Source organism: Oncorhynchus mykiss, chromosome 15, assembly GCF_057628025.1.
Source record: "Oncorhynchus mykiss isolate SJ-2025 chromosome 15, ASM5762802v1, whole genome shotgun sequence".
In the NCBI taxonomy this organism is placed as follows: Eukaryota; Metazoa; Chordata; class Actinopteri; order Salmoniformes; family Salmonidae; genus Oncorhynchus; species Oncorhynchus mykiss.
In genome coordinates, this window is record NC_143036.1 from 29,808,525 (window position 1) to 29,821,380 (window position 12,856).

Here is a 12,856-nt window from a genome sequence, read left to right on the forward strand (position 1 = left end):
GTAGTTACTCCTCAATATTAACATAAATGGCAGAGTAAAAGAAGGAAGACTGTACTGAATAAAAATATTCCAGAACATGCATCCTGTTTGCAACAAGGCACTAAAGTAATACTGCAAAACATGACCTAAAACACAAGGCTGGAGTTTCTTACCAAGACGACATTGAATGTTCCTGAGTCGCCTAGTTACAGTTTTGTCTTAAATCGTCTTGAAAATCTATAGCAAGACTTAAAAATGTCGGTCTAACATTGATCAACAACCAACTTGACAGAGCTTGAAGAATTTTAGAACGAATAATGGGCAAATATTGTACAATCCAGGTGTGCAAAGCTCTTAGAAACTTACCCAGAAAGACTCACAGCTGTAAGGTAATTAAAATGTATTGACTCAGGGGTTTGAATACACATCTAATCAAGATATATTAGTGTTTGTTTTCCATACATTTTTCTTCCACTTTGACATTACAGAGTATTTTGTGTAGGTTGTTGACAAAAAAAAGTTTTTTTTAACCCCACTTTGTAACACAACAAAATGTGGAAAAAGTCAAAGGGTGTGTACTGTATATACAGAATAGGGTGCCATTTGGGATCTAGACAAGGTCTGTCTGTTTAAATGATCCTACTAGAAGGGTAGCGATAAGTGGGGGGCAGGTGGATCTCCATTTGTGTGTGACAACAAAGAGCTCTATCCTCAGTCCCCACACCATCGGCCCAGACCTCTAAAAATCTATATTCCCTCTGTCTCAATCAGAGACGACAATTCAGTCCATACCACTTTATCCTCACTCGTGTTCCAATTAGTCCACGGTTAGGTGGTTTGGCAGCAAACTGGGAGGTGATACAGTATATTGTGTTTTTGCTTCACTCCAACCATTTCAAACTTTTTTAACAAATCAAAAACTGAAAAATTGGACGTGCAAAATTATTCAGCCCCTTTACTTTCAGTGCAGCAAACTCTCTCCAGAAGTTCAGTGAGGATCTCTGAATGATCCAATGTTGACCTAAATGACTAATGATGATAAATACAATCCACCTGTGTGTAATCAAGTCTCCGTATAAATGCACCTGCACTGTGATAGTCTCAGAGGTCCGTTAAAAGCGCAGAGAGCATCATGAAGAACAAGGAACACACCAGGCAGGTCCGAGATACTGTTGTGAAGAAGTTTAAAGCCGGATTTGGATACAAAAATATTTCCCAAGCTTTAAACATCCCAAGGAGCACTGTGCAAGCGATAATATTGAAATGGAAGGAGTATCAGACCACTGCAAATCTACCAAGACCTGGCCGTCCCTCTAAACTTTCAGCTCATACAAGGAGAAGACTGATCAGAGATGCAGCCAAGAGGCCCATGATCACTCTGGATGAACTGCAGAGATCTACAGCTGAGGTGGGAGACTCTGTTCATAGGACAACAATCAGTCGTATATTGCACAAATCTGGCCTTTATGGAAGAGTGGCAAGAAGAAAGCCATTTCTTAAAGATATCCATAAAAAGTGTCGTTTAAAGTTTGCCACAAGCCACCTGGGAGACACACCAAACATGTGGAAGAATGTGCTCTGGTCAGATGAAACCAAAATTGAACTTTTTGGCAACAATGCAAAACGTTATGTGTGGTGTAAAAGCAACACAGCTCATCACCCTGAACACACCATCCCCACTGTCAAACATGGTGGTGGCAGCATCATGGTTTGGGCCTGCTTTTCTTCAGCAGGGACAGGGAAGATGGTTAAAATTGATGGGAAGATGGATGGAGCCAAATACAGGACCATTCTGGAAGAAAACCTGATGGAGTCTGCAAAAGACCTGAGACTGGGACGGAGATTTGTCTTCCAACAAGACAATGATCCAAAACATAAAGCAAAATCTACAATGGAATTGTTCAAAAATTAACATATCCAGGTGTTAGAATGGCCAAGTCAAAGTCCAGACCTGAATCCAATCGAGAATCTGTGGAAAGAACTGAAAACTGCTGTTCACAAATGCTCTCCATCCAACCTCACTGAGCTTGAGCTGTTTTGCAAGGAGGAATGGGAAAAAATTTCAGTCTCTCGATGTGCAAAACTGATAGAGACAAACCCCAAGCGACTTACAGCTGTAATCGCAGCAAAAGGTGGCGCTACAAAGTATTAACTTAAGGGGGCTGAATAATTTTGCACGCCCAATTTTTCAGTTTTTGATTTGTTAAAAAAGTTTGAAATATCCAATAAATGTCGTTCCACTTCATGATTGTGTCCCACTTGTTGTTGATTCTTCACAAAAAAATACAGTTTTATATATTTATGTTTGAAGCCTGAAATGTGGCAAAAGGTTGCAAAGTTCAAGGGGGCCGAATACTCTCGCAAGGCACTGTATCTCATGATAAGCTGTAGATCACACTATCTACCAAGAGAGTTTTCATCTGTTTTTTCATAGCTCTCTACATGCCACCACAGACTGATGCTGGCACTAAGACCGCACTGAATGAGCTGTATTCCACCATAAGCAAACAGGAAAACGCTTACGGAGAAACAGCCCTCCTAGTAGCCGGGGACTTTAATGCAGGGATACTTAAATCCGTCTTACCAAATTTCTATCAGCATGTTAAATATGCAACCAGAGGGAAAAAAACTCTGCACCACCTTTACTCAACACACAGTGATGCATACAAAGCTCTCCCTCGCCCTCCATTTGGCACATCTGACCATAATTCTATCCCCCTGATTACTGCTTACAAGCTAAAATTAAATCAGGAAGCACCAGTGACTCGGTCAATAAAAAAAGTGGTCAGGTGAAGCAGATGCTAAGCTACAGGACTGTTTTGCTGGCACAGACTGGAATATGTTCCGAGATTCCTCTGATGACATTGAGGAGTACACCACATCAGTCATTGGCTTCATCAATAAGTGCATCGATGACGTCATCCTCACAGTGACCGCACGTACATACCCCAACCAGAAGCCATGAATTACAGGCAAAATACGCACTGAGCTAAAGGCTAGAACTGACGCTTTCAAGGAGTGGGACTCTAACCCGGAAGCTTATAAGAAATTCCGCCATGCCCTCCGACAAACCATCAAACAGGCAAAGAGTCAATACAGGACTAAGATTGAATCGTACTAGACCGGCTCTGACGCTCGTCGGATGAGGCAGAGCTTGCAAACCATTACAGACTACAAAGGGAAGCACAGCTGAGAGCTGCCCAGTGACACGAGCTAAACTACTTCTATGCTCGCTTCGAGGCAAATAACACTAAAACATGCATGAGAGCACCAGCTGTTCCGGAAGACTGTGATCATGCTCTCCACAGCCGGTGAGTAACACATTTCAACAGGTCAACATTCACAAGGCCACAGGGTCAGACAGATTACCAGGACGTGTACTGCGAGCATGTGCTGACCAACTGGCAAGTGTCTTCACTGACATTTTCAAACTCTCCCTTTCGGAGTCTGTAATACCACCTTAGTCCCAGTGCCCAAGAACACTAAGGTAACCTGCCTAATTGACTGCCGACCCATAGCACTCACATCTGTAGCCATGAAGTGCTTTGAAAGGCTGGTCATGGCTCACATCAACACCATTATCCCAGAATTCCTAGACCCACTCCAATTTGCATACCGCCCTAACAGATCCACAGATGATGCAATCTCTATTGCACTCCACACTGCCCTTTCCCACCTGGACAAAATTAACACCTATGTGAGAATGCTATTCATTGACTACAGCTCAGCTTTCAACACCATAGTGCCCTCAAAGCTCATCAATAAGCTAAGGACCCTGGGACTAAACACCTCCCTCTGCAATTGGATCGTTGCTCCAGAGCCTTTCCGTTCACCTTCACACTCCTGGGCCAGAATACACTCAAACATATGACCCACTGAAGAGATGAGTCTTCAGTAAAGACTTAAAGGTTGAGACCGAGTCTGCGTCTCTCACATGGGTAGGCAGACCATTCCATAAATATGGTGCTCTGTAGGAGAAAGCCCTGCCTCCAGCTGTTTGCTTAGAAATTCTAGGAACAATTAGGAGGTCTGCGTCTTGTGACCGTAGTGTACGTGTAGGTATGTACGGCAGGACCAAATCAGAAAGATAGGTAGGAGCAAGCCCATGTAGTGCTTCGTAGGTTAGCAGTAAAACCTTGAAATCAGCCCTTGCCTTAACAGGAAGCCAGTGTAGGGAGGCTACCACTGGAGTAATATGATCACATGTTTTGGTTCAAGTCAGGATTCTAGTAGCCGTATTTAGCACTAACTGAAGTTTATTTAGTGCTTTATCCAGGTAGCCGGAAAGTAAAGCATTGCAGTAGTCTAACCTAGAAGTAACAAAAGCATGGATTAATTTTTCTGCATGATTTTTGGACAGAATGTGACGTAGATGGAAAAAATCTGTCCTTGAAACAGTCTTGATATGTTTGTCAAAAGAGAGATTAGGGTCCAGAGTAACGCCGAGGTCCTTCACAGTTTTATTTGAGACGACTAAACAGCCATCAAGATTAATTGTCAGATTCAACAGAAGATCTCTTTGTTTCTTGGGACCTAAAACAAGCATCTCTGTTTTGTCCAAGTTTAAAAGTAGAAAGTTTGCGAGCCATCCACTTCCTTATGTCTGAAACACAGGCTTCTAGCGAGGGCAATTTTGGGGCTTCACCATGTTTCATTGAAATGTACAGCTGTGTGTCATCTGCATAGCAGTGAAAGTTAACATTATGTTTTCGAATGACATCCCCCAAGAGGTAAAATATATAGTGAAAACAATAGTGGTCCTAAAACGGAACCTCGAGGAACACCGAAATGTACAGTTGATTTGTCAGAGGACAAACCATTCACAGAGACAAACTGATATCTTTCCGACAGATAAGATCTAAACCAGGCCAGATCTTGTCCGCGTAGACCAATTTGAGTTTCCAATCTCTCCAAAAGAATGTGGGGATCGATGGTATCCAAAGCAGCACTAAGGTCTAGGAGCACGAGGACAGATGCAGAGCCTCGGTCTGACGCCATTAAAAGGTCATTTACCACCTTCACAAGTGCAGTCTCAGTGCTATGATGGGGTCTAAAACCAGACTGAAGCATTTTGTATACATTGTTTGTCTTCAGGAAGGCAGTGAGTTGCTGAGCAACAGCTTTTTTCAAAAAAAATTGAGAAGAATGGAAGATTCGATATAGGCCGATTTAGTTTTTTTATATTTTCTGGTCAAGGTTTGGCTTTTTCAAGAGAGGCTTTATTACTGCCACTTTTAGTGAGTTTGGTACACATCCGGTGGATAGAGAGACGTTTATTATGTTCAACATAGGAGGGCCAAGCACAGGAAGCAGCTCTTTCAGTAGTTTAGTTGGAATAGGGTCCAGTATGCAGCTTGAAGGTTTAGAGGCCATGATTATTTTCATCATTGTGTCAAGAGATATAGTATTAAAACACTTGTTTCTCTCTTGATCCTAGGTCCTGGCAGAGTTGTGCAGACTCAGGACAACTGAGCTTTGGAGGAATACGCAGATTTAAAGAGGAGTCTGTAATTTGCTTTCTAATGATCATGATCTTTTCCTCAAAGAAGTTATTAATTTATCACTGCTGAAGTGAAAGCCATCCTCACTTGGGGAATGCTGATTTTTAGTTACCTTTGCAACAGTATCAAAAGGAAATTTCGGATTGTTCTTATTTTCCTCAATTAAGTTCGAAAAATAGGATGATCGAGCAGCAGTGAGGGCTCTTCGATACTGCACAGTACTGTCTTTCCAAGCTAGTCGGAAGAATTCCGGTTTGGTGTGGCGCCATTTCCGTTCCAATTTTCTGGAAGCTTGCTTCAGAGCTCAGGTATTTTCTGTATACCAGGGAGCTAGTTTCTTATGACGATTTTTTTTTTGTTTTTAGGGGTGCAACTGCATCTAGGGTATTGCGCAAGGTTAAATTGAGTTCCTCAGTTAGGTGGTTAACTGATTTTTGTCCTCTGATGTCCTTGGATAGGCAGAGGGAGTCTGGAAGGGCATCAAGAAATCTCATTGAGTTTGCCAATGACAAAACAGTGGTAGGCCTGATCACCGACAATGACGAGAAAGCCTATAGGGAGGAGGTCAGATACCTGGCGGTGTGGTGCCAGAATAACAACCTCTCCCTCAATATGATCAAGACAATGGAGATTATTGTGGACTACAGGAAAGAGGACTGAGCACACCCCCATTCTCATCGACGGGGCTGTAATGGAGCAGGTTGAGAGCTTCAAGTTCCTTGGTGTCCGCATCACCAACAAACTAACATGGTCCAATTACACCAAGACAGTCTTGAAGATGGCATGACAAAATCTATTCCCCCTCAGGAGACTGAGAAGATTTGGCATGGGTCCTCAGATCCTCAAAGGTTCTACAGCTGCACCATCGAGAGCATGGTTGCATTACCGTCTGGTATGGCAACTGCTCAGCCTCCGACCCCAAGGCACTACAGAGGGTAGTGTGTATGGCCCAGTACATCACCGGGGCCAAGCTTCCTGCCATCCAGGACCTCTATACCAGGCGGTGTCAGAGGAAAGCCTATAAAATTGTCAGAGACTCCAGCCACCCTAGTCATAGACTTCTCTCTGCTACCGCACGGCAAGCAGTACTGGCGCACCAAGTCTAGGTCTAAGAGGCTTCTAATAGACAGCTTCTACCCCCAAGCCATAAGACTCCTGAACATCTAATCAAATGGCTACCCAGACTACATGAATTGCCACCTCCCCCCCTTTACGCTGCCGCTACTCTCTGTTATTATCCACGCGTAATTCACTTTAATTACTCTGTCCACATGTATATATTACCTCAATTACCTCGACTAACCGGTGCCCCCGCACATTGACTCTGTACCGGTACTGCTGCTCTTTAATTATTTGTTACTTTATTTATTTTTCTTTTCTTAAAATTGCATTGTTGGTTAAGGGTTTGTAAGTAAGCATTTCACTGTGAGGTCAGAGTGAGGGATGCCACCTGTTGTATTCGGCGCATGTGACAAATACAATAATACAATAATTTTGATGCATGTAATGGAGAATGGAGTCATGAGTGTGTGTTCCGTGGCAAATTTTCTTCACAATACCAAAAACAAAGACTCATTCTGTTCAGGACAACCCAGGGTATAACGCTTGTCATCCTTGTATCTGTACATTAAACATAGCAATCATAGTAAATTACATCCCACTGTCAATTCAACATCTATTCCACATTGTTTCTGCTTAATTTCATTGAAATGACTTGGAAAAAATGTTAATTCAACCAGTGTGTGCCCAGTGGGATAAGTTTTCAAATATGGAAAAGTGAAGTGCACATTTGGATGTGTGGTTTGCTTGTAGGACATCAAAGTGGTATTTATTATAAGTATCCAACGTCTAATCTTTCAGAACACCTTGACTCCTCTCAATTTACAACATTTCCCTCACTCTGACCGCAACAAATGTGCAAAAGTTGCCCAATTAGCAGAAGGGATGATCATGATCTTTTCCGCGTAGACCAAGCCGTTGTTGCTTCTAGACGTTTCCACTTCACAAAAACATCACTTATAGTTGACCGGGCAGCTCTAGCAAGGCAGAAATTTGACGAACTGACTTGTTGGAAAAGTGGCATCCTATGACGGTGCCATGTTGAAAGTCACTGAGTTCTTCAGTAAGGCCATTCTACTGCCAATGTTTGTCTATGGAGATTGCATGGCTGTGTGCTTGATTTGATACACCTATCAGCAACGGGTGTTGCTGAAATAGCCGAATCCACTAATTTGAAGGGGTGTCCATATACTTTTGTAAAATATTAAATCAAATATTGTTTTAAAAAAATGGGGTGCCAAAATAATATCACTCACTGTCCGGTTGTGGCCCTCAGGCCGCCTTTTGCCGACTTATGGCTTACAGTGCACTTGTGATGGCAGAGTTTGCAAAAAAAATGCCCTCTGAATTGATACAAATCATCATGATATCAATTGGCCATTGTAGGCCTACTCTGCAGATAACATTAAATTGGGAAGTTTTTTTTTTTTTCAAACAGTGCATGATGACTGTATTGTGCAACTCAAAGATTCAACCAAGACATCAGACCAAACTTTTTCAATAACTGGTTTGCATACCCAGAGCAGAGCGGCACATTTTGCTGAGGGCTGATATAAATCCTATGCATGCCAGTCTCTCTTGGCTAAGAGTTGAGGAGAGACTGACTGCATCACTTCTTATTTTTATAAGAAACATCAATGTGTTGAAAATCCCAAATGGTTTGCATAGTCAACTTACATGCCACCAAGGGTCATTTCACAGTCCCCAAATCCAGAACAATTTCAAGAAAGCGTACAGTATTATATAGAGCACTAATTGCATGGAACTTCCCTCCATCTCATATTTCTCAAATAAACAGCAAACCTGGTTTAAAGAAAACAGATAAAGCAACACCTCGTGGCCCAACGCCTCTCCCCTATTTGACCTAGATAGTTTGTGTGTGTGCACTGATATGTAGGCTACATGTGCCTTTCATTTTTTTCAAATGTATTTCTGTTCTTGTCTATCGATGTTCTGTATTATGTAATTCTGTATTATGTTTCTTGTTTAAGGTGGACCACAGGAAGAGTAGCTGCTGCTTTTGCAACAGCTAATAGTGACCCTAATAAAATACCAAAATACCAAATACCCATTGTTGCCTTAGTTAGCATTAACTGGTTGATTTCATAAGCTGAAATGTCTTTCCTACACCTATTCTACTGGCTACCGATGTCGTTCTTTAAGATGCTACAACCTAACCTAATTGTTTTAATCTGCATACAATATCCCATAATGAGAAAGAAAAAACAGGTTTAATTTCTTTTGCTAATTTATAATAAAAAAAATAAAAACTAACACATTAGCATAAGTATTCAGACCATTTACTCAGTACTTTGATGAAGCAACTTTTGGCCGCGATTACAGCCTTGATTCTTCTTGGGTATGACGCTTCAAACTTGGCAAACCTGTATTTGGGGAGTTTCTCCCATTATTCTCTGCAGATCCTCTCAAGCTCTGTCAGGTTGGATCGGGAGCGTCGTTGCACAGCTATTTTCAGGTCTCTCCATCTCTCTATTACTTTGCTCTGTTCATCTTTCCCTCAATCCTGTGCCTTTTACTGAAGAGTGGCTTCTGTCTGGCCACTCTACCATAAAGGCCTGATTGGTGGAGTGCTGCAGAAATGCTTGTCCTTCTGAAAGGTTCTCCCATCTCCACAGAGGGACTATGGAGCATTGTCAGAGTGACCATCGGGTTCTTGCTCACCTCCCTGACGAAGGCCCTTCTCCCCCAATTGCTCAGTTTGACACTGATTGCTCAGTTTGACTTCTAGCTAGGTGGCTAATGTTAGCTGGCTTGCTAACATTTGCTAGGCTAGAGGTTAGGGTTAAAAGTTAAGGAGTAAGGTTAAAGGGTTAAGGTTAGGGGAAGGTTTGGCTAAAAGGATTCAGGTTAGGGTTAGGTGAAGAGTTAGTATAAATGGTTAGGGTTAGGGGAAGGGTTTGCTAACATACTAAGTAGTTGCAAAGTAGCTAAAAAGTAGTAAGTAATTGAAAAGTTGCTCATTAGGTAAAATGCTAAAGTTGTCCGTGATGAGATTCAAACTCGCAACCTTTTGGTTGCTAGACGTTCACATTATACGCCCCCCACCCATCTACCCCGAACAACCACCCTCCTTTCGTTTTTGCCTTAAGTAACCATCTGTTTTATGTAACCATACCAAATGGAAAATATCAACCTAAATGTAGTGCCTCGGATTTACGTACAGAATAATACTGAACGCTGTAAGACCAGGTTGCACAACCAGTTGAGAACTGCTGCTACTTGACCCTAAAACTAGGCTACGTGCTTTGCGATGTGTTGGCTACTTTGTGCATGAGTTCTCTATTGTACTACATAATTGATGCAGCGTACTGTATACATCCGCTACACTACTTTGATATGCATCAGTGAGGATTAAGAAGTGAGTATACACAATACCTACTGAAAAACAAAGTGTGTATGTGGCTTATTCCTGCGTATAGCCCCCACTACACCACTGAGACCAACTTTCCTACTGCATTAAAGGGGTTAGTATATAGATTTTTTAAAACATTTTTAAAGTGGAGTGACCACTGAATCCCAAATTACCCCCTTAATCGCAGAGGGGTGAAGAAATAAGTCCAAAAGCTAAATTATGCCTGATTGGACAACTGAATGGGATTTTATTTATTACTGTGTGGGTGGAGCAAATATAAGAAACAACAAATACTATGTATCTATAATCTAACATAGTTAATTAAGACAGAATAACTAGGGCCCAGAGATTTTCCTGAACACTTCACCTATTATACCCTAGGGTCTGGTTTAAACACACACACACAGTCAGGAAAAACTCTTGTCCCTAAACTAACATTAGCATGTTTAATGACATTTTGCCTGATTTGACTGGGGAAGTGTCCAACTGCAACACCACAGCATTATGTTCAAAACCTGAGAATCTAGCCTGTCGTGATATGCAGTACCCCGCTCTAAGTCGCATTCATCATCTCAGCTTTATTAGATATCATTCAGTGCCTCTGCAATACCATGGGAAAAGACAGAAAGGATTTACCAACTAATGCTATTTGGCCTAGATTTTAATCTGTTCCATATGTGGCATGAGTCTAATACATTAAAGATGACTGGGGTCGAATCCCAAATGGCACCCTATTCCTTAAATGGCAGACTACTTTTGACCAGAGCCCTATGGAATAGGGTGCGATTTGAGACTCGGCCTGGGAGAGAACCGGCCCGTTACAGATTTAATAGGAGGTCTAAGGGCAAGAGCATTCATTACTGTGATGTTATGCTAATGTGACTATAATGACTCTTCTTAAATGACCTCCGTGCTACTCAGCGGTGGAAAGCGTTCCATTACTCGGCCTCAATTCAATGCAACATCATATTCTGTACTCCTCCATACTGTATGTGATTGAATGATCTGGGCTCTGTATGATTACATTACAGAATAATCAGCAGTGCTGTACATTTTCATATAGATCACTTTTGAATGACTCCGAGTGGCTCAAACCCTGTTCCTGGTGAACTACCCTCCTGTAGGTTTTTGTTTCAACCCCAGTTGTAACTAACCTGATTCATCTTATCAACCAGCTAATTATTCGAATCAGGTGTGTGAGATTCGGGTTGGAGCGAAAACCTTCAGGACGGTAACACTCCAGGACGAGGGTCGGAGAGCAATGCGGTAGAATAATCAATGTACAGCGTCCATATTATGACAGCCTCAGCAGGAGTTCTCAATATGGACAGCGTACCAAAGTATTCCATGGAACATTGTGTTTGACCTCTCTACGCCTGACCTCTCCACAGACTGAGAACAATGGGGTGACGGAGGTGTGGAACAAGACCGGGAACCAGGGGGAGGAGTGGAACCGGGCGGAGGTTCCCCTGCGGAAGTTGAGGAACTTTGAAGTGGTCTTCGAGGGGATACGCTCCAGAGACGTGAGCGGAGGGGCTGCGCTGGATGACCTCCAGTTCACAGACTGTGACCCCAGTAAGTGAGCCATGCATCCACAACGTGAACGTTTTCTGTACAACAGGTTCTACGGTGTCCATATTAGGACACAGCCTCAGTCTCATCAGGACTTCTATCACACCTTTATACATCTCTGTCTTATATGTCAATACACACATGTCAGGTGTGTACTGTCTTTCTCGGGAATCTCCTATCAGGTTTGGATTTGTTACTCCTTGTACTAGGAGTTACTCCTAGAGATACTCTTGGTACTGACACAGTTCTGCAATGCACAGTGTAACTTTCTCTTGGCTCGCTCTAGTCTTGTCTTTGAAGATGTTCCGGACACAGAACATGACTCTAAAAACCATTCTCCCTCGAATCAGGGATTAAAATGTACAAGTTAATTAGAAGTGAACAGAAGTTCATTGGCTAGTTCCTACGAAGCCCCCGGGATCCTCTGACAATATGGAAATAAATATATAATTCCCTGGCATGAAAATAAATTGAATTAGTTTTAAGTCATGTCAGATCCTATGCCTTGAAATTGGAGTTGAACCCATTGGAATCTGTAGAGAAAAGCAACAAAAGGCCAGACTAGCACCTGAGGCTAGATTCACTTTTAATAATGTGGATAAAGGACATTCAAGTAGTCCAGCAGCATCTAAATGCGCATCGCTCTTCAAATCAAATCAAGATGTATTGGAAAGCGTACACATACAGTATTTGCAGGTGTTATGGCAGGTGTAGCAAAATGCTTATGTTACTAGCTCCAACAGTGCAGTAGAATGTCTTGCAAATACAATACAAATCCACAAATAAAAATAAAAAATCTAAACAAGAAATCAAGAAATAACTATCTAGGTAGATTCACTATAAATACAGAAGTATGTGGACACCCCTTCAAATTAGGAGATTCGGCTATTTCAGCCACACCCATTGCTGATGGGTGTATAAAATCAAGCACACAGCCATGCAATCTCCACAGACAAACATTGGCAGTAAAATGGCCTTACTGAAGAGCTCATTTCAACGTGGCACCGTCATAGGATGCCACCTTCCCAACAAGTCAGTTCATCAAATATCTGCCCTGATAGAGCTGCCCTGGTCAACTGTAAGTGCTGTTATTGTGAATTAGAAACGTCTCGGAGCAACAACGGCCCAGCTGCAAAGTGTTCGGCCACACAAGCTCAGAGAACGGCACTGCCGAGTGCTGAAGCGCGTAAAAATCGCCTGTCATCAGAAGAACTGTTTGTCAGGGAGCTTCATGAAATGTGTTTCCATGGCCCGAGCAGCTGCACACAAGCCTAAGATCACCAGGCGTAATGCCAAGCATTGGCTGGAGTGGTGTAAAGCTTGCCACAATTGGACTCTGGAGCAGTGGAAACGCATTCTCTGGAGTGATGAT

At 42.4% G+C, this 12,856-nt stretch overlaps 1 protein-coding gene across 2 annotated transcripts in view; it reads left to right on the forward strand.

The window, feature by feature from the left end:
* The window catches only part of malrd1 (MAM and LDL receptor class A domain containing 1), a 121,081-nt gene that overhangs the window by 88,729 nt on the left and 19,496 nt on the right, over nucleotides 1-12,856 (forward strand). For both annotated transcript variants that reach the window (XR_016486640.1, XM_036944252.2), the window contains exon 22: nucleotides 11,304-11,487. Coding sequence is in view for 1 of the 2 variants with exons in the window: in XM_036944252.2 (XP_036800147.2) it covers nucleotides 11,304-11,487 (184 nt within the window). In the remaining variant the exon portion in view is untranslated. The remainder of the gene's footprint in view (nucleotides 1-11,303; nucleotides 11,488-12,856) is intronic.